Source organism: Scyliorhinus canicula, chromosome 9 (genome assembly GCF_902713615.1).
Source record: "Scyliorhinus canicula chromosome 9, sScyCan1.1, whole genome shotgun sequence".
Lineage (NCBI taxonomy): Eukaryota > Metazoa > Chordata > Chondrichthyes > Carcharhiniformes > Scyliorhinidae > Scyliorhinus > Scyliorhinus canicula.
In genome coordinates this window covers 99538912-99561288 of record NC_052154.1, presented here as the reverse complement: position 1 = coordinate 99561288, position 22377 = coordinate 99538912, and the positions used below count along the sequence as shown (strand labels likewise).

Here is a 22377-nt window from a genome sequence, read left to right as displayed (position 1 = left end):
TATGAATAGGGTAGGAATGGAAGGAGACGGACTCTGTAAGTGCGTTCAGTTTTAGTTTAGGCAGGTTCCACAACATACTGTTCCAAAAAACAATCTCTAGTAGATTCAATGAACTCTCCCTTGAGGCTATCCTTGCTGACTTGATTAATCCAGTCTTATGTGTTTATTAAAATCACTCATGATTATTGCTGTACCTCTCTTACAAGCCCTCAGTATTTCCCGGTTTATACTGTGCCCCACTGTGGAACTACTGCTTGGGGACCTGCAAATTACTCCTACCAAGGACGTCTTCCCTTTGTTACTTCTTATCTCTACCCAGACTGATTCCACATCTTGATCTCCGGTGATGATATCATTTCTCATTAGAGCACTGATCCCTTTCTTCACCAGCAGGGCTACGCCACCTTTCAGTTCATCTTTCCGAAATATTGCGTACCCTTGGATATTCAACTCCTAGACCTGGCCTCCTTGTAACTATGGCTCAGTAATCATCACCAAATTGTACCCATTTGTCTCTATTTGTGCCGTGTACTCATTAATTTTATTCCAAACGTATCGTGCATTTATATACAAGCCCTAGTTTGCGATTCGCCAGGACTCTGGTCCCAGTATGATTCAGATGAAGACCGTCCCATTGGAATAGGCCCCTCCTTCCCCAGTACTGGTGCCAATGTCCCATGAATTCAAGCCCATTTCTCCCACACCAATCTTTTGAGCGTGCATTTACCTACCTACACTTATTGACCTGGGCCAATTAGCTCAAACTCTGGTAATAATCTGGAGATTTATCACCTTTTTGGTCCTGCTTTTTAATTTAGCCCCGAGTTGCTCATATTCCCTGAGCAGAACCTCTGTCCTTGTTCTATCTATGTTGTTGGTACCTATTTGGACCACAACAGCTGGATCTTTCCCCTTCCACTCCAAGTTCCTCTGCAGCCCAGATGAGATATCCCGAACCTGTGCACCAAACAGGCAACACAACCTTTGGGATTCTTGATCCTGGTCACCGAGAACAGTGTCAATGCCCCTAACTATACTATACCCGATTGCGAATACGTTTCTATTCTCTTTCCCCCAACTTGAATGGCTCCTTTTACCACAGTGCTGTGGTCAGTTTGTTCATCCTCCCTGTAGTCCCCATTCCTGTCCAAACAGGGAGCAAGAATCTCAAATCTATTGGACAGGGACAAGGGCTGAGACTCCTACAACCGTACTCCCTGGATCTCTCTGCCTGCCTCACTCGCAGCCGCACCTCCTGTCGCTGCACACTGGCCAAATTCTGAGGGTTGTGACTGCCCCTGAAACACAACACCCAGGTACCTCTCCCCCTCCCTGGTGGGTCACGGCGTCCAAATCAACACTGAGCTGGAATTCCTCCAGTAACTAACACTTGCTACAGATGTGTTCACTGGGAACCACAATGGGGTCCACCAGCTCCCACACCATGCAGGAACAACACATCACCTGGCCCTGAATCTCTATATTTATTTAGTTTTTAATTTAAAAACAAATTTTCAACTGGTTTTTATATCTCGCCTTATTATCTTTATCTGAAATAACTTATAATCGGTAATTTAAAATGGATTTTCAAATTTAGCAGAGATTCCCTATTAGCCAATTAAGTCACAGCCTCCCTGTGATGTCATTTTTCTGTTTTTTTTTTCCCCCTCGAATTGGATCACTCGGGGTGTTTCACGCACCTTCCCAGACTGCTCCCGGATTTCTCCCCATGTGAAGGCCGCAAGTCCCTGATGTGAGGTTTTTATATCACTGTGGTAAACACCACTAGTAACACATTGCATGATGACGCCCAGTGGGTCCCTAATTATGCAGACAAGGCCTGCCCACTCATCACGTCCACAGTTATTCCCCTGACGGCTGAGGCCCGCCAGGCCTTCAACCACATCAAAGCGGACATCGCCAAGGCCACGATGCACACAGTCGACGAGATCCTCCCCTTTCAGGTGGAGAGTGATGCATCAGACATAGCTCTGGCCGTCACCTCAACCAGGTGGGCAGACCTGTGGCTTTCTTTTCCCACACCCTCCATGCCTCCGAAATTCGGCACTCCTCTGTCGAAAAGGAGGCCCAAGCCATTGTGGAAGCTGTGCGACATTGGAGGCATTACCTGGCCACTCCATCCGGTCGCTCCTGTGCACTGCGACTAATGAGACCCCTCACAAATGTGTGTTTGCCTTCCCCAGGAAGTCCACTTCCGGAGTCTCGCTCCCAACATGGCTGACAGTTCCTGAACCCGTGCTCCTCAGGAAGCATGTGTGGAGCCATAAATCGGATCCCTTGGTTGAGAAAGTCCACCTCCTCCATGCAAACCCGCAGTACGCCTACATGGCACATCCCAACGGGCGCCAGGACACAGTATCCCTCCGGGACCTGGCACACCCCCCCCCCCCCCCACCCACCAGTTGCTTCATTCACCCCTGCGCCATCCACCCTCCCACCAGCGAACCTCACCGCAGCCCCCATCCCAGCAGGATCCGCCCCCTCGCTGGATCCACTAAGGGGTGACGAAGTAGATGACAACACGCTCCCGGAGTCACAGGTGATCACGTCAGCACCCACATCACCACCAGGACTGAGGTGATCGCAGCGGAGGGTCAAGGCCCCCGACAGACTCGATCTGTAATGTTTTCTTCACCCCCACCAGACTCTTTTTTTTTTAAACGGGGGTGAATGTGGTTTCCACCACTAGTAACAGATTGCATGTATTACGGTACTGCCCATGTATTACAGGTACTACAGTAAATCCCAGCCTGCTGGCTCCTCCCAGCAGGTGGCGTATAAAAGTGTCTGCTCTCCTGTGCTGCTCCCATTCTGGTTCCAGCTGCAGGAGGCACAACATCTTGTGCAATAAAGCCTCGATTGTTTCACCATTCTCGTCTCGTGGTAATTGACGGTACATCAATCACGCACCTTCCTTGGCTGCTCCTGGATTTCTCCCAATGTGAAGGCCGCAAATCCCTGATGTGAGGTTTTTATATCACGCACCTTCCCAGACTGCTCTCTGTTTTTCTCCCACGCTGCTCTACCCCAGTGTTTTTTTTCATACGTTCTTGGGATGTGGGCATCGTTGGCTGGGCCAGCATCTGTTACCCATCCCTTGAACTGTGTGGCTTGCTAGGCCAATTTGGAGGGAGGCAGTTACGAGTCAACCACATTGCTGTGTGGGCCTGGAGTCACACGGAGGCCAGACTGGGTAAAGACAGCAGATTTCCTTCCCTGAAGGACATTAGTGATGGGTTTTTACGACAATCGGCAGTGGTTTCATGGTCGTCATTATACTTCTAATTCCAGATTTTATTGAATTCAAATTTCACCATCTGCCATGGTGGGATTCGAAGCCAGGACCCCAGAGCATTATCTTGGGTCTCTGGATTACTAGCCTAGTGACAATACAACTATGCCACTGCCTCCCCCATATCAATCACCTTCCCAGGCTGCACTCTGATTTTCTCCCATTTCCTGAGTAAAGTCATTTTCCCTTGTGTCCCCTTTGGTTCTTTTGTTAATTATATTAAATATGTGCTCTCTGGTTCTCAATGCTTCACATATCATAGAACATAGACCAGTACAGCACAGAACAGGCCCTTCGGCCCTCGATGTTGTGCCGAGCATTGTCCAAAACCAAGATCAAGCTATCTTGTTCCTCTTGACAAGACATGCAACCTCTTTTCTGAACCATAGTTCCCTCACACGGCCATTTCTTCCCTGCCTGACAGGGACATACCTATCAAGGACACGCAGTATTTGTTCCTTGAACAGGCTCCACTTTTCATTTGTGCCTTTCCCTGACAGTTTCTATTCCCATCTTATGCTCCCTAATTCTTGCCTAATCGCATCATAATTACCCCTGCCTTATGGCCCTATCCCTCTCCATTGCAATAGTGAAAGATACCGAATTGTGGTCACTAAGGTCATCCCTCTCCCACCAATTTTACAAGTGGAGGATGGATTTAAAAACAGTGCCTCTCTCTCTCTCTCTCTCTCTCTCTCTCTCTCTCTCTCTCTCTCTCCTCTCTCTCTCTCTCTCTCTCTCCAGTATACAGATTTAGGAACTTTTAAATCAAAAATTCTACAGTACATTACTAACCTTGAACCACTTCTTTGGTCACTGTTGCAATTACAGTTTGTTGCATGCACAGCAAGATCCCAGGAGGCTCTCTCTTTCTCTCTCTCTCTCTCTCTCTCTCTCTCTCTCTCTCCCCGTTTCCCTCATTCACCCTCTTTTCCTACAGTTCTCCCTACAACAGCCCAGCACCCCCAGCCTCCCCGTTACACAATCTCTGAGCAACATCCACACACACAAATATCACCGTTATAAACCAGCCTAGAACAGATTGAGAGACCGACCCCTTCCCTTGAGTTTCTCTCTGTCTCTCTATTCCTCATTCTGTCTCTCTGTCCCTACCTCATTCCAAACCCATCCCTCCATCACTCATACTCTCTTTGTCCGTCAGATATTAAAATCAAACCTTGATGGGGCTCATAACCAGACAAAATGTGCCCTGGGTGAAGCCACTTTCCGTCCCCTGTCTGCTCTCTTCTTCCTTTCCTCACCCACGTACCAAAACTCTCTCTCCACGAAACTTGACCAGTAGAAACTTAGTCCAATACGATTCAAACGCTGCCCTGGGCTTTTCCACACACAACAGTGACATTCCAGTAAAACACAGGCACTGTGCGATTGGCAAATTGTTTTAATGAAATGAAATGAAAGTCCCGCAGTGAGGCGGGGGGAGTGGGGGAAAGTTTGGAGACTTTGGAGAACTCTGAGCTGAAATAGCCCCCCCCCCCCCACACACTGCACTCCCCTCCCCATCATCAACACTTCACTAATCAGTCCGTCTTCAGCGCAGGAGATATTCTGGGATTAGGAACAATCCCTTACGCAGCCTCACATTTACAACTTCAATTCCAGGACCTCGGCAACATTATGAAAGTCGATATGTTCATGTTTACATGTTGCAGTGCACAGCAGGATCCCACAAAAATATACATGATGGATACAGGAGCCCAGTCTATATCCTGTGTCTCCCACTCAACCCCCCCCCCCCACCCACACACACATTCCTCACCCCCGCCAGCCTCCCCATTCAAATAACGACAAATCACATTGGTGGTGTTATCATTTTATTGGAAGAGGAAATAGTTTCTCCGCTCTCCACGTTTTCGCTTTTTAAAATTCATTTCAGATATGTTTTCATTTATTCCTGTGGCATGGGTGTCAGTAGGAAGGGCAGAATTATCATTGATTCCTTTGGAAAAGAGACAGTCACAGACATAGTGGACTGAATGGTGGTCTCCTATGCTTTGGACAGTGCACCCATCCCCACTAACTGCCAACAGCTGGCACTGGGTGGCAGAGCTCTCCTAGCTGCCTTGGCATATTTAGAAAGCGGTTTTTGGAAAGCTAGGGGTGTCAGATGTTTGATTCCTGGCAGTAAATTGAAATAGAGCATATAATGTCGTTTCTACACATAAGCACAGATGCCCAAAGTTATTTTTGTGTGGAGCTCATTTAATGGGAATTTTTAAACCCAGAGCTACCTGCTGTTATAGCCAATGAGCCAGCCAGTGTTGTTGCTGTCGGGCATGTTTACTGGCCTCCCTGCCCCCCACACCCTGAGGGATTTTCACTGGACCTCCTTCATATCTTGTTATTTTCCCAATTAGCCTAAAAGAAACTGAGATTCTGAGTGAGCATAGCTGTCGTCTTTGTTTTATCCTGTGTTTCTGTCTGCTCTCAGCAAAGGCTCCTCCTGATTAGCTCACGGGGGATTCAGAGTTTTAAAGGAATGTGATGCACTGTTAATCTTTTCTTGTGTCTCCCGCAGTCCACCTTGGCCACCGACCAATTCCAGCTGGGGTATACGGAAGAGGGGAATTGTAAAGGGGAACCCAATTCTAGGATTCCCCCACCCCAGCGACTGCAGTGGGACATCAATGAGCCGGTAAGTTCCCCATTCATCATGAACTAAGATGGAAACAGTGCTCCAGTCACGCTGACTTCTTGGCGATACTCCCTGACCATGGTTCTGTCCTGATTTGAAACTGAGCAGCAGCAGGGTGTGCTCATGACCAGGTTATCTAAGCAGCTCTCTGTGAGGCCATTTTACTCACAGTCGTGTCCTTGTTCTAATCTATCCACCAGCCAGAACCCTGCACACTCTTCATTTTCCGACAATTATCCAATTCCTTTTTCTATACCCTGAGAGAACCTAGGAGGTACCCAGGACATGGTGACTGACGAGAAAGTTCTGTCACCAAGAAAGGCTCAAAACAGATGAGGAGGATGTGTTGAATAGACTCTAAGTTGACCAGGCACCAGGAGTGGATGAAATCCAAGGAGAGATAGTGAAGAGAGTGACAGTGAAAATAGCAGGGTCACTGGCCATAATCTTTCAGTCTTCCCTAGACTCAGGGGAAATGACAGAGGAATGGGGAATTGCAAACGATCTGCCCTAGTTCAAAAAAAAGCTTGCAAGGATACCCTCAGCAATTATAGGCCAGTCAGTGTAGTCTCAGTGGCGGGCAAGCTTCTAAAAATAATTATTTGGGTTGGAACTAATTGTCACATGGAAAAATGTGGATTGATTAGGAAGAGCTAGCAATTTCTAGCAATAGTTAGAGATTTCCAAAGAGGAGACTATGTTTAACTAACTTGCTGGAGTTTTTTGAGGAGATATTCGAAATGGCCGATACGGGTGATGCTGTTGATGAAATGAAAAAATGAAAATCGCTTATTGTCACAAGTAGGCTTCAAATGAAGTTACTGTGAAAAGCCCCTAGTCGCCACATTCCGGCACCTGTTCGGGGAGGCTGGTACGGGATGTGCTGGACACGGACTTTCAGACGGCATTCGATACAGTGCCACACAACAAACTTGTGAGAAAAGTCATATCCCATGGATGAAAAAGGACGGTCGCAATATGGACATGGAATTAGCTGAATAAAAGGAAGCCGAGAGTAATGGTCGGTGCATATTTTTCCGGTTGGAGGAAGGTTTGTAGTGTGTTCCTCGGGTCAGCATTGGGAGCCTTGCTTCACATTAAATATATTAATGATCTAGATCTTGCTGTGCAGGGGACAGTTTAAAAGTTAGTGGATGATACAAAACTTGGAAGTATTGTAAACTGTGAAGGGGATAGTGTAAAACTTCAAAATGGCACAGACAAGTTGATGGAGTGAGCAGAAAGGTGGTTATCCCAGGAAGTTCATTGCGGAGAAGTGTGAGGTGATATCTGTGCATAGATCATTGAAGGTGGCACCCACCCCTCGACCATCACCCTCTGCCACCTGCCACTCGGCCAATTCTGGGTCCAATTTGCCAAATTTCCTTGGATCCGATGGGTTCTTCCCTTCACTATCAGTCTCCCATGTGGAACCTTATCAAAAATCTTGCTGAAGTCCAAGTTGACTACATCGCATGCATTGCCCTCATCTACTCACCTGGTTACTTCTTCGAACAATTCACAAAAGTTTGTCAGACATGACCTGCCCTTGACAAAACCATGCTGACTGTTCCTGCATCTCCAAGTGCAGATTCATTCTGTCCCTCAGAATTGCTTCCAATCATTTCCCCACCACTGAGATTAGACTGACTGGCCTGTATTTTCCTGATTCATCCCTTCCTCCCTTCTTGAGTAATGGTATCACACTAGCTAACCTTCAGCCCCCCTCATACTTCAAACACTTGCCCGGTTTTGTTACCTAAAATTAAGTCCAGGACCGTCCCCTTTTTTGTAGGATCTTGCATATACTGGCTTAAAAAGTTCTCCTGGATGCATTTTAAGAATTCCACTCCCTCTAAAACTTTCACACTATAACGACCCCAGTTATTGTTGGGGTGGTTGAAATTCCCACCATCACTACTCTATTACTTTTACACTTCTCTGCCTACATATTTGCTCTTCTATTTCTCTGGGACTGTTGAGGGGCCTATAGAACACTACCAGCAATGTGATTGTTCATTTTTGTTTTTTAAGTCCTACCCATATGGCTTAATTTGAAGTCTTTGCTGACAGATATCTCCTGGTTCTCCTAGTGTCAAGAAGTCATTATGAAGTCTCTGAGTGTGGCTCAGCAACTTGCCGATGATGTGGACTTCCACTCCTTCCCATTCGACAACTTTGGCAAGGGTCTCATCAAGAGGTGTCGGATCAGCCCTGATGCCTTTGTCCAGATGGCACTACAGCTGGCACATTACCGGGTACAGTCATCACTACTCCCTGGCCAAGGCTGACAAGGGCCTTGATAGAATGTACATCCTGAACAGTAATAGACTAAACCAAGAGATGTAAAGCTACAGCTGCTTAGAAAAGGAAAGAGAATGGACGAAAGAAAATGTCAGTAAGATTCTGAGCTTTCTGCAGAGGGCCCTCAAATATCAAATCAAGTGTCATGATTGGGCCACAACTGGTCTTTTGTGGGAAGTTTGGAGCATTTCATTTTAAGAAAGATCCATGGAAGGGGAAAGTGAAGATCAACTGGATCCAATTTAGATTGAAAGGGAAATTGTGAAATTGGTCTTTTCGTCAGAACTGAAAGGAGAAAGAATGTGAGAGTTTTTTTTAAAAAAACTGCAACGAAAAGTAGTAACATTAATAACAAAAGACAGATGGCTTGGTGTGAGCGGGGAATGGTGTTTTTTGCATTGAGGCAATGCATGTTTGGAACATTTTTTAAAAAACAGAAGAAAGTGGGGTTTAAGATGGAGGAGAAAGCTCACAATCTAAAGCTGTCGAACTCAGTGAGTCCTGAGGGCTGTACCGTGCCTAATCGGAAGATGAGACGCGGCTCCTCCAGCTTGCATCGGGCTTCACTGGAACATTGCAGCAGGTCAAGAGTGGATATGTGAGTCTGAGAGCTGTGTTAAAATAGCAAGCTTCAGGAAGGTTGGTAATGCTTATGGATTAAACAAAGATGTTCCACAAAGTGATCACCCAGTCTTAGTTTAGTCTCCCTGATGTAGAGGGGATGGCATTGGGAGCAGCGAATACAGTGAACCAAATTGACGGAGAAACAGGCGAAATGCTGCTTCACCTGAAAGGAGTGTTTGGCCCTTGGACAGTGAGGAGGTAAAGGGACAGGTATTGCTCCTTTAGTGATTACAAGGAAAGGTGCCATGGGAAGGGGATGAAGGGTTGGGGGCAAGGGAGGAACGCACCAGGGTGCCAGGTAGGGAGTGGTCCCTTGGGCTTATTTTGAACGTCATGATTGTTATCAGGGAGGTTAAAGATTATTTTCAGTAATAAAGGACATAGACTCAATATTGCAAGCAGAGGGAGGAAAGATTGGGAATCAAGGAGGATATTCAGGAGTAGAGCAGGGATATGGGATGAGAGTTGATTGGTTCAGCAATAAGGTAAACACTGACATGGTTTCAATGAGCTGCTTGGCTCCCATGTACCGTACATCTTCTCCGTAACTGCCTGTGTCTGATGATTTACAGTTTACAGACACTGTCTGACTTTCCTTCGAGCTGCCTAACCTCTTGTGTTCTGTCACTAGGACAAAGGTACATTCTGTCTAACATATGAAGCCTCAATGACCCGCCTGTTTAGAGAAGGTCGGACAGAGACTGTCCGTTCCTGCAGTAGTCAGGCCACCAAGTTTGTACTGGCCATGATGGACCCCACCCAGATGGTAAGTATCTCTTTTCCCATCGTTTTCTTCATGAATAGAACTTTGTTTCCACAGAAACCATCTTCCTGTTGTCCCTGACCTCTGGGAAATGCAGTCTAGTGGTTTGAGAGGCTACCCATAAGCAGTAGATGGAGTTGGTGCTTTGGAAGGGTGTGGTCGTGATGAAAGGTTTTCCTGGAACATTGACATCCGAGGAGAATGTTTTAGAGTGAATGGGAACAGAGTGTCAGGATTCTGGATGTTGAGCAAGTAGGGTTTATTACAATCACAGACCAGATCGCAACAGTGACTAGGATACTGGACAGAAACCCCAATATTTATTTTAATTTTGTAAGACTTTGAGGAAAGGATACCCTCACTCTCTAGGAATGATTTCACAAAGAAATATGGATAAACAAACTTTACTACTAACACAGTATTACTAACTTGAACATCATAAATACAATTACTAGTTAAACAATGCTTACCATTACAATGAATCAATCCTAACTGCTATTTTTATCTCCACTCAAACAAAAACCCATCTCAGTCACAACCCACTTTTAAATAGAGTTAGCAGATTCAGGAATACTTGCTGCAAAAGGATGTCTTGGATAAACCACTTTGAGAAAGTGATATCCTTCAGGACCCAGCTTGCAGATTCTTACCTGTCTTAACTTACTGTTTGAACTGCCAGCCTTTGAAATTGGTCCTATCTTGTTCACAGGCAAATCTTTAACTCCCTGGCTTGAGATCGGTTGCTTCTGGTTTGACCCCAGCCAAATTTCATAGATTTCATAGAATTTACAGTGCAGAAGGAGGCCATTCGGCCCATCGAGTCTGCACCGGCTCTTGGAAAGAGCACCCTACCCAAGATCGACACCTCCACCCTATCCCCATAACCCCACCCAACACTAAGGGCAATTTTGGACACTAAGGGCAATTTATCATGGCCAATCCACCTAACCTGCACATCTTTGGACTGTGGGAGGAAACCGGAGCACCCGGAGGAAACCCACGCACACACTGGGAGGATGTGCAGACTCCGCACAGACAGTGACCCAAGCTGGAATCGAACCTGGGACCCTGGAGCTGTAAAGCAATTGCGCTATCCACAATGCTACTGTGCTGCCCCAGTTCAATTAAATCTTTAAACTGAACTGTTTTGAAAGAAGCTGCTAGCCTGCCCACAGACAGATCTAACCTCACTATGGCCGTGCATGGTGCCGTGGGCGGTAAGGTAGCACAGTGGTTAGCACTGTTTCTTCACAACGCCAGGGTCTCGGGTTCCATTCCCACTTGGGAATGTGCGGAGTCTGCACATTCTACCTGCGTCTCTGAGTTTCTTCCAGATGCTCCGGTTTCCTCCCGCAAGTCCCGAAAGACGTGCTGTTAGGTTAATTGGACATTCTGAACTCTTTCTCTGTGTACCCGCACCGGCGCCGGAATATGGCAAGTGGAGGATTTTCACAGTAACTTCATTGCAGTGTTAATGTAAGCCTACTTGTGACAACAATAATTATTATTATTATATTGAGAGCACAGCTTCTTGTCTGTCCACATCCCAATCTAAAACTAAACTCAAATTATAGAAACTTCTTCAGCCCCGACTCCTCCCATTAACGACATCATCTTGCTAAGTTAAACACGTTGTGCGGGATCCTCCATCCCGCCGCACCAGAAATCTCGCCAACCAGCCAATGGGGTTTCCCATTGTGGGCAGCCCCACGCAGTCAGGAAATCCCTGGGCTGCCGGCGCAACGGAGAATCCCGACAGCGGGGAATCCAGCCCAGTGTGTGTGATTGTCTTCTCCCCAGGTTTAATATAAACAAAAGTCCATTAGCCTAAACTTTTACGATGCTTAATTGCACCTCTGGCCCAAAAGATCTAGCTACCTTTCAAACCAGGATTTAAAAAAACATGATTGCAGCAGTCATACACACATTAACCCAGGATTTTACCCCTTACTGCACCAAATACATGGAATACAATAAATCTGAAATTAATAGTTTCTCTATTCACAGTAGCTTCCTGATCTGCTGAGCATTAACAACACCATTTTACTCAAGATCCATCCTTGGCCTCATTCATCTGCACTGCAATCCTGCCCCTAGATCTCATCCACAGCCACTAGGGCCCTCAATTCATCCCCATCTCCACCATCAGTTGGTCTTTTTGTTCCTACTCTTTGCTTTCCCAATGCTTTTAAGCAAATAAAGCAGAGTGTAGGATATCTAATTTCCTGAGACTCATTGGGTAGAATTTTGTGCTTTATTTCTAAGTGCTGGCTCAGGTGAGAAATGTGTTCTGCAGCCTGCTGGCCTTTCTCCTCATATTTCCCAGGACTTAGAGAACAATAATGCTGGAGGTGTGTCAGCCCATCCCTCTGGCAATGTCAGCTTTCCAGAGATGGTGGCACGCCGATCTCCAGCACTGAAAAATGAAAGGACCCTCCTGTGCACATTGGAGAAACTCCAGCCCCCCCTCCATTGAAGCTCCCCAGAAGAATCCCCCCAGCACTGTTCCCTGGTACCAAGGGGTAGTGCCAGAGGCAGTGCCAAGGCACGGGCACATCCCTCTCCCTCCCTGGGGTCTGTACTTACCTATGTGCCCCTGGAAGCTTCCTTCACCTGGTTCACATTGCTCCAGGCCTCTTGTAAACCTCGTTGAGGTGATAAGTGAAATCCTATTGTGAGGGACGATACGGAGGGAAGCCTGCTGATGATATTTCAGTGAGGTACAGGAACCTCATTACATAATGGTGAGGGACAGGGGATGATCACGTTGCGAGATCTTGCTGGCATGATTCTTGGTTTTGGCCTCTCACGGCGACACGAGTGCAGAGTCCCGGCCATTGTGTGTATCTTTGAATCAGCTGCAGAACAGTAGAGCATTTTAGAGAGTTTACTAACTTGTACAGACATTCATCAAGATTTTTAAAAAATATTTTATTCAAGGCATTTCCATATACACAAACCAAAGCAGAAGAACAACAAAACAACTTTATAAACAGCCAGCAACCACACACACCCCCGCTCTCCTAATACCACCCCCTACTCACCTCCCGCCTTCCCCATTTAACCTCCCCTCTCCCCCACCCCCACTGACCCCTCAGACCTCCTTAAAGAAATCAATAAACGGCTTCCACCTCCATCTAAACCCATACACCGACCCCCTCTAGACTACCTTGACCTTCTCCAGCCTCAGGAATTCCGCCAGGTCGCTTTTGGGTCCCATCACCCGAGCAAATCCGCCTTCAGTCTATCAGGGAGGCAAAGGCCAGGACATCGGCCTCTCTCATCCCCTGGACTCCCGGGTCTTCTGACACCCTGAATATCGCCACCTCTGGACTCGCGACCACCTCCACCCAAAGCATCATGTCCTTGAACCCTGTGAGAACCCTTTCAACTTTGTACATGTGGATGTGATTCGCAGGCCTGCCCGCACACTGCCCACACCTAACACATTCATCAAGATTAACCTCTTTAACCCAACAACATTTACCTCACAAAATAGTTTATGAGCCTCCGAAAAGACAGACTTAATAAATGATCTTTAACAACAATAACATTCTCGAAACAATTGTCTTTAAATATAACTGGCTAATGCTCCACACATTGTGATTCACCGAATGGGAAATCTGGAGAAAGCTTCAATCCTCGAAAGGTCGGCAGCCTTTTATCAGGCTGAAGGATTCTGCAGGCTGTACGAATACAGTTCAAACTATTGAGAGTTTTTCCTCAAATTGACACAGACTTGTGGCCAAAAATTGTAACAACAGGAAGTGAGGTTTATGGACTGTATTTAAGATGTTTAATATAGACACAAGTGACACAATTATGCTCAAAACTGACCAAACGGGGTAGTTATTTTTCACAGAAGAGATTGCCCAAAGGTCAAACAGAGTGGATGCGTTCTGCTTGAAATTGTAGATTATAGTTTAATGCACTCGGCTCTCCTGAGACTATGGTTAGGAAAAATGCTGAAAGGAAGGATCAGTGTACATGCTGACCAGGCCCAGAGGTCATCAACACTGGGCACCTTAAATGCACGGGCATGGTATCACATTGGGCGATTCATCACTGTCATACGATGGTGGCGGACAGGGGGTGCAGATGAGGAGATGATATTTAAACAAACCTACATCCTGTTAGGAACCCCGTTGATGTTAAATTCAAGGGTATCCCAAAACCCAGTACGTAGGTTTAGTCGTGTATATTTTCAATTTGGTATACTGTGAGAAAAGATAGGCAATCCAGGGAGGAATTTCCCAGTTAGTTTGTGATGAATTAATAAGGAATATTTATTACCTTAAAAGAAAAACCCCCAACAAGAAGGGCTATAACACATTACAACAATACACTTAATTACCGTGATGGCTATACACATACAGTATTACATTAAGTTATCCCCTTTGTTCTTACCTACCTACGTTTGCTTTTGAGACACCAAACAACTTCTTTCCAAACAACATCCAATATTGTATACCTCTAGGAGCCATATCCAACAGATAGTTACCCCACACACAGGCTATTTGTCCACATTTAGGAAAACCGTCTTCAGCCTCAATGAAGGCATACTCTTCTCTGTTCGAGTTTTGGGATTTTAACTAGCCACCTTTTAGCAATAAGTTGTTTTCAGGGGAGACTGTTTTCTGCATCTGGGTGTGGCTGTGATGGTAGCTATTACTATTGTCCCTTTCTCCGGTCATCGTCTTATGGATATATCATTCTTTCCCTTTGATGTGACCCACCTTGTGGACCTGGCTTTTTTGTATACAAGTACAAATTCCCTTATCTCTCAACTTTGAAGCTACCTCTTCTACATCCCATTGTTTTCACCTAATCACATAGGGGTCACTTGCTTTTCTCACTCGAATGCTAGTTTGCATATCAAAATACCCCTTCAGGCAGCTTCCCTTTTTTTGTTTTATTTTATCACAATTTCATTTTGAAATCTTAATGTATCCATTTTTAACAATCCCCATCACTTTGAGGCTGCTGCAGACAGAAAGGAATGAACTCTGGCTCCTAACAGTGCTTTCCCAACGTAAGTGGAGCTAAGGGTCAAAATACTGGGTGTGAAGCCATCCAATGGTGGACAAACTGGCTAAAAGCTGGAATGTCCAGTAGACAACTGGATGTCTGACCACCCTATAAGTGCACTTGACTGAATGACAGTAACATCACATCAAGCTAGTTCACACACAACCAAGCTGACCATTATCTTTAATGACCTGTTTGATATTATAATGGGACGATTTAGTCAAACTTGTCTTAAGTTAAGGAATCATTGACCTCGTGAATGGTACTTCTCCCCCAGTGGCATCGTAACAGTGAGTGCATTCTGGATTGTGGTGATGTAATGGGATGGGAGGTATTGTGGACCACAGTGATGTCATGGGGTGGAGCACAATACATTGTGGGCCATGATGGTGTAACGGGGTGGAACCCATTGCATTGTGGGTCAATGTGTGTCATGGGATGAGGCCCATTGCATTGTTGGCTATGGTGACATCATTGAGTAGGATTCATTGCATTATGGGTCATGGTACTGCCACGGGGCAGGATGTAACTGACTCATTTCTTCTCTTTTCTATTTCTCAGTGTGAACAGAAACTGAAGTTGTTCAAACTGGCAGCAGAGAAACATCAGAGCCTGTACCGTCATGCCATGACAGGCGCTGGCATCGACCGCCACCTCTTCTGCCTTTATGTGGTGTCTAAATACCTGGGAGTAGAATCTCCATTTCTGAAAGAGGCAGGTATTGTTGAATTGGAGCAATGTGTGTGCTCCTAGTTCATTATGAACATAGAAAGAAGCTGCATTGCTTTCTCACACTCTCTCAATGTCCTCAGCCAATGAACTACTTGTAAAACTATTTGAAAAAAATCATCATCACATTGACAGATGTGACAGCAAATTTACACACATTCTACAAATAACAAACAAAATGCAACCAGTTAATCTGATTTTAGTCAGACTAACATTGTCAGAACAGCAGACACCACCTATTCTTCAAATTGATGTATGTATGAAACCTCCAAAATGGTCTGACATCTCATCTGAACCCTTCAGTATCTAATTATCTAATTAGAGTATCAGCCTGGCCTAGGGGTCTAAGTTATTACAATTGGGGCTGAACTATTGATTTTTAATTCAACTGCGAGAAAACTAACAACTGAGCCAAAGCTGATTCTATTTAATCGGATATACAACCTTCATTTGATTGTCTTGTTGTGAAAACCCGTCTGGTCCATTAATGTCCTTTTGGGAAGGAAATCTGCCATCCTTACCCGGTCTGGCCGACATGTGACTCCAGACCCACAACCATGTGGTTGACTCTGAACTGGCCTCTGAAATGGCCGAGCAAGTCATTCAGTTCAATGGCAATTAGTGATGGGCACCAAATTCAGGCCTTTCCAGAAACCACCACATCCCATGAATGAATAAAAGAGAGAATCAAACATGTCTTTGATGCCTCACACTGTTCTTTAGCCTATGGACACTCGATCTCAGGGTTCACTGGCCCCTCATGAGGGAGCAGAGGATATTGGACTGTGTAGCTGCCAGCAAAGGTGGTGGAGTCACTAAGAACAGCACAGAAAGTATTTCAGTAATTTCTCACTCACTGATTGGGGATGTTTGTAAGTCTTGCGCCACCCCCTTCTATTACATTAACTCTTTTACTCTCCTTCAGGTGTTATCTGAGCCTTGGAAACTATCCACCAGTCAGACTCCCCATCAGCTGCTTGAACTGGTGGATCTGAACAAGTTTCCTGAGTATGTGTCAAGTGGAGGGGGCTTTGGTCCGGTGAGTATTGTATGGTTGTAATTTGTCCAGAGCAGATCTTGTTGGCGTTTTACTCTTTCCTGGGCGAGTTGATTCAGGCTGGGTAGCTAAAGTCTCCACACAGTGGATAGCAAAGGCATGTGGTTTACAGGTTGTAGACAGGGATTGAATGCCTCCAGAGGGACAGCTGCTGAGTTTTATTCTAGAAAGTAGCCAGTTTGTACTGTACTCATGTTGCCTGATATTGGCCAGGATGCAGAGAGGAGCTTCTTAGCGATGGTAGTCTTGATGTGTGAGAGTAGTGAGTGCCGGGTCGGATACGTAACTCAGTCAATACAGGCTTACCACCCACAGTGGGTGAGTGTAGAGATTCCCAGGTCTGTGGATGGAGAAAGTCTCGGCTAGAGGGAGGGCTGAATCTTGAAGTGGGTGGGGGTGTCTGTGGGGAGGTTCTGGGTGGGTGAGAAGGTCTGTGACAGGGACTGAGAGGGGGTGTGGGGTCTGGTGATGCGTATGAGGGTCAGTGAGCGACTCCAGGTGGGTGAGATGGTTATAAAGGGGTTTCGCAGCTGAGGGGGTCTTTGTGGTAGACAGATTGTGAGGGGGTCTGTGTGGTAGTCATCACTGATTGTATACTCGAGGTAATATGGTAAGGCTCCTGTACTACAGGTACGGGGTTGGATCTCTGCCTGCTGGCTCCGCCCAGTAGGCGGAGTATAAATGTGTGTGCACATCAAGCTGCTCCCATTCTGGTAGCAGCTGCAGGAGGCCACACATCTCTGCTCAATAAAGCCTCGATTACTCTCGTCTCGTCGTAATTTATAGTGCATCAATTTATTAAGCAGAGATATTGCAGCGATGGAACTACGCATCAAGCCAGATTGCCAGCAGCTGCACCCTCAAGCAGACAACGCCACGTCGGCCTTCGACCACTGGCTAGCTTGCTTCGAAAGCTACCTCAGATCAGCGACTGAACAGCCCTCGGACGCACAGAAGCTTCAGATCCTGTACTCCAGATCCGAAATTTTTTCCCCTTATCCGGGATGCGTCCACGTACCCTGAAGCTATGGAGCTTCTGAAAAGACACTATATCCGGCCGATCAACAAACTCTAGGCCAGGCACCTCCTATCCATGAGGCAGCAACTCCCCAGTGAGTCATTAGATGATTTCTGGCGTGCCCTGCACATCGTGGCGAGGAACTGCGATTGCCAGGCAGTTTCGGCCGTGGAACATACAGAACTATTAATCAGGGACGCTTTCGTTACGGGAATGGATTCGGCGTACATCCGCCAGCGCCTATTAGCAGGGGGTACGCTCGACCTCGCGACGACCAGGCAACTCGCGAACTCGCTAATGGTAGCCTCCCGTAACATATAGTCGTACGCCCCGACCGCATGGCACCCTCATGGACATCGTGGGCCCCATCAGCGACCGCCCCCAGCCAACCCCAAGCCTGCGCCACGCGGCAGCCAGCCAACCCCAGGGGGGCCCAAGTGCTATTTCTGCAGGCAGACAAAGCACCCCCGACAGCGCTGCCCGACGCGGAGTGCAACCTGCAAGGCCTGCGGCAAGAAGGGACATTTCACTGCTGTGTGCCAGGCCTGGTCGATCGCTGCTGCACATAGGCCCAGTGTTCTTGCACCCCCCCCACGTGCGACCTGCAGGCGCCGCCGCCTTCCTCCCAGCAGACCACGTGCGGCCCCTGTGTGCCGCCATCTTTAACGCTGCCCGCCATGTGCGCCCCGTGGGCGCTGCCATCTTCGCCGCCATTTTGGATGGCGCCTCAGGACCCCTGCTAGTCAGGGGCTTCACCTGCCCGTTCATCACCCACTACCGCCGCCGACCAGCCGCAACTCGCCTCAATCACACTCGACCCAGTCTCGGCCGCACAACCTCGCAACCGCGACGACGACTGTGAAGTCGATGGGCACAAGATATCCTGCCTTCTTGGCTCCAGGAGCACGGAAAGCTTCATCCACCCCTCTACGGTAAGGCGCTGCTCCCTCACGGTATACCCCGTTACCCAGAGAATCCCTGGCCTCCGGAACCCAATTCCGTGAAAATCGTGGGGTACTGCATCATCACCCTCACCGTCCAGGGCATAGAGTTCAGCAACTTCGGGCTCTGCGTCCTCCCCAACCTCTGCGCTGCCCTGTTACTCGGCCTGGACTTCCAGTGCAACCGCCAAAGTCTAACTCTAAAATTCGGCGGACCCCTACCACCCCTCACCGTATGCGGCCTCACGACCCTTAAGGTCGGCCAACCTTCCCTGTTTGCAAACCTCACCCCGTGTTGCAAACCCGTCGCCACCAGGAGCAGACGGTACAGTGCCCAGGACAGGACCTTCATCAAGTTGGAGGTCCAGCGGCTGCTGCGGTAAGGCATTATTGAGGCCAGCAACAGCCCCTGGAGACCCAAGTGGTAGTAGTAAAGACTGGGGAGAAACAGAGGATGGTCATTGACTAAAGTCAGACCATCAATCGGTACACGCAGCTCGAAATGTACCCCCTCCCCCACATATCTGATATGGTCAATCAGATTGCACAGTACTGGGTCTTCTCTACAGTGGACCTGAAATCTGCCTACCACCAGCTCCCCATCCGCAAGGCGGACCGCCAATACATTGCATTCGAAGCTGATGGCCACCTCTATCATTTCCTTAGGGTTCCCTTCGGTGTCACTAACGGGGTCTCGGTCTTCCAACGTGAGATGGACCGAATGGTTGACCGGTACGGACTGTGGGCCACCTTCCCGTACCTAGATAATGTCACCATCTGCGGCCATGACCAGCAGGACCACGACGCCAACCTTCTCAAATTTCTCCAAACTGCCAAACTTCTTAACCTCACGTACAATAAGGAGAAGTGTGTGTTCCGCACCAACCGCTTAGCCATCCTTGGCTATGTTGTGGAAAATGGGGTTCCAGGGCCCGACCCCGACCGCATGCGCCCCCTCATGGAACTCCCCCTCCCCAAGGCCCTGAAACGATGCCTGGGGTTTTTCTCCTATTATGCCTATAGAGGGGTTGGTTTAGCACAGTGGGTTAAACAGCTGGCTTGTAATGCAGAACAATGCCAGCAGCAAGAGTTCAAATCCCGTACCGGCCTTCCCGAACAGGCGCCGGAATATGGCGACTAGGGACTTTTCACAGTAATTCATTGAAGCCTATTTGTGACAATAAGCTATTATTAGGGGCAGCACGGTAGCATGGTGGTTAGCATAAATGCTTCACAGCTCCAGGGTCCCAGGTTCGATTCCCGGCTGGGTCACTGTCTGTGTGGAGTCTGCACGTCCTCCCCGTGTGTGCGTGGGTTTCCTCCGGGTGCTCCGGTGTCCTCCGACAGTCCAAAGATGTGCGGGTTAGGTGGATTGGCCATGCTAAATTGCCCGTAGTGTCCTTAAAAGTAAGGTTAAGAGGGGGGTTGTTGGGTTACGGGTATAGGGTGGATACGTGGATTTGAGTAGGGTGATCATTGCTCGGCACAACATCGAGGGCCGAAGGGCCTGTTCTGTGCTGTACTGTTCTATGTTCTATGTCCTATGCCCAGTGGCTCCCTAACTATGCGGACAAGGCCCGCCCACTCATCCACTCCACAATTTTCCCCCTGATGGCTGAAGCCCGCCAGGCCTTCAACTGTATCAAGGCAGACATCGCCAAGGCCACGATGCATGTGGTCGACGAGGCCCTCCCCTTTCAGGTAGAGAGCGATGCATCGGACGTCGCCCTGGCCACCACCCTCAACCGGGCAGGCAGACCCGTGGCATTCTTTACCTGCACCCTCAATGCCTCCGAACTTCAGCACTCCTCTGTCGAAAAGGAGGCCCAAGCCATCGTGGAAGCTGTGCGACATTGGAGGCATTACCAGGCCGGCAGGATATTCACTCTCCTCAATGACATGGTCGGTTGCCTTCATGTTTAATAATACACAGCAGGGCAAGATCAAAAATGATGAAATCTTGAGGTGGAGGATTGAGCTCTCCACCACCTACAATTACGAGATTTTGTATCGCCCCGGAAGCTCAACGAGCCCCCCCGAGGCTCTGTCCTGAGGCACATGTGCCAGCGCACAAGTGGACCGACTCCGGGCCCTACGCGATGGTCTCTGTCACCCAGGGGTCACACGGTTCTTTCACTTCATAAAGGCCCTCAACCTGCCTTACTCCATTGAGGAGGTCAGGACCGTCACCAGGGACTGTCAGGTCTGCGCAGAGTGCAAGCCACACTTCTACCGGCCGGACCGAGTGCACCTGGTGAAGGCCTCCTGCCCCTTTCAACGCCTCAGCATGGACTTCAAAGGGCCCCTCCCCTCCACCGACCGAAACACGTACTTCCTGAACATGGTTGATGAATACTCCCGATTTCCCTTTGCCATCCCATGCCCTGATATGACGTCTGCCACGGTCATTAAAGCGCTCAACAGCATCTTCGCCCTGTTCAGTTTCCCCGCTTACATCCACAGTGACCGGGGATCCCCCTTTATGAGCGATGAGCTGCGTCAGTTCCTGCTGAGCAAGGGCATCGCCTCGAGCAGGACGACCAGCTACTACCCCCGAGGAAACGGGCAGGTGGAGAGGGAGAATGGGATGGTCTGGAAGGCTGTCCTGCTGGCTCTGCGGTCCAAGAATCTCCCGGTCTCCGCTGGCAGAAGGTCCTCCCCGACGCGCTCCACTCCATTCGATCGCTATTCTGCACTACGACAAATGAAATGCCCCGTGAGCGTCTCCTTGCCTTCCCTAGGAAGTCCACCTCCGGGGTTTCGCTCCCAATGTAGCTGGCAGCTCCTGGACCAGTCCTCCTCTGCAAACACGTGCGGATCCACAAGATGGACCCGTTGGTCGAAAGGGTACAACTACTGCACGCAAGCCCGCAGTACGCCTATGTGGCACACCCCGATGGGCGCCAGGACACAGTCTCCCTCAGGGACCTGGCACCAGCCGGATCCCCACCCACAGCCCAACACCCGACACCCTCCCCTCCGATTGCCCTGGCGCCTCCCACCCTTCCCCCAGCGCACCTCACTACAGCCCCTGCCCCAGGACGATCAGTCCTTCCACTGGTTCCACCCGGGCATGAAGATGAGGACAGCAAGCTCCTGGAGCCACAGGCGACCAAGTCGACACCCGAATCACCACCGGGACTGAGGCGCTCACAGCCAAAGATCAAGGCACCAGACCGGCTGAATTTGTAAATTTTCACCAGACTGTGAACTTTAAATTTTCACAAACCTGTAGATTTGTTTCTTCCATCACCCACTCTGGACTCTTTTTTTAACAGGGGGTGAATGTGGTAGTCACCTCTGATTGTATAATAGAGGTAATACGGTAAGGCTCCTGTACTACAGGTATGGGGGTAGATCCCTGCCTGCTGGCTCCGCCCAGTAGGCGGAGTATAATTGTGTGGGCTCTCCGAGCTGCAGCCATTTCGGCAGCAGCTGCGGGAGGCTCCACATCTCTGCTTAATAAAGCCTCGATTACTCTCTACTCTCGTCTCGCCGTAATTGATAGTGCTCTGGGTGGGTGAGGCGGTTCTGAGGGACTCTGGGAGTGTGTATGAGGATGGGCTGTCTGGGTGCTTTGTGAGATGTGAAGCAGTTTGATGATGCCCGCTATATTTTCCTAGGTTGCTGATGATGGTTATGGAGTCTCGTACATTATGGTTGGAGAAACTCTCATCAACATGCACATCTCCAGTAAATACTCCAGTTCCGAGACGGTAAGACTCCAGTGAGGGTACAGGAGGGGGGGATGGGGGAGTGGCGGGGGGGGGGGGCTGCATGGGGGAGCGGGGGGGGGCTGCGTGGGGGAGTGGGGGGGGCTGAGTGGGGGGGGCTGCGTGGGGGAGTGGGGGGGGGCTGCGTGGGGGGAGTGGGGGGGGGGCTGCGTGGGGGAGTGGGGGGGGGCTGCGTGGGGGAGTGGGGGGGGGGCTGCGTGGGGGAGTGGG

At 48.6% G+C, this 22377-nt stretch overlaps 1 protein-coding gene across 5 annotated transcripts in view; it reads left to right on the top strand.

Moving 5' to 3' along the window:
* Positions 1-22164, top strand: part of cpt1ab (carnitine palmitoyltransferase 1Ab (liver)) — a 119407-nt gene extending 97243 nt beyond the window's left edge. For all 5 annotated transcript variants that reach the window (XM_038807333.1, XM_038807332.1, XM_038807331.1 and 2 more), the window contains 6 exons: positions 5853-5969; positions 8063-8227; positions 9529-9663; positions 15250-15402; positions 16343-16456; positions 22057-22164. In XM_038807333.1, coding sequence (XP_038663261.1) covers positions 5853-5969; positions 8063-8227; positions 9529-9663; positions 15250-15402; positions 16343-16456; positions 22057-22164 — 792 coding nt within the window. The remainder of the gene's footprint in view (positions 1-5852; positions 5970-8062; positions 8228-9528; positions 9664-15249; positions 15403-16342; positions 16457-22056) is intronic.
* The last annotated feature ends 213 nt before the right edge of the window (positions 22165-22377 follow it).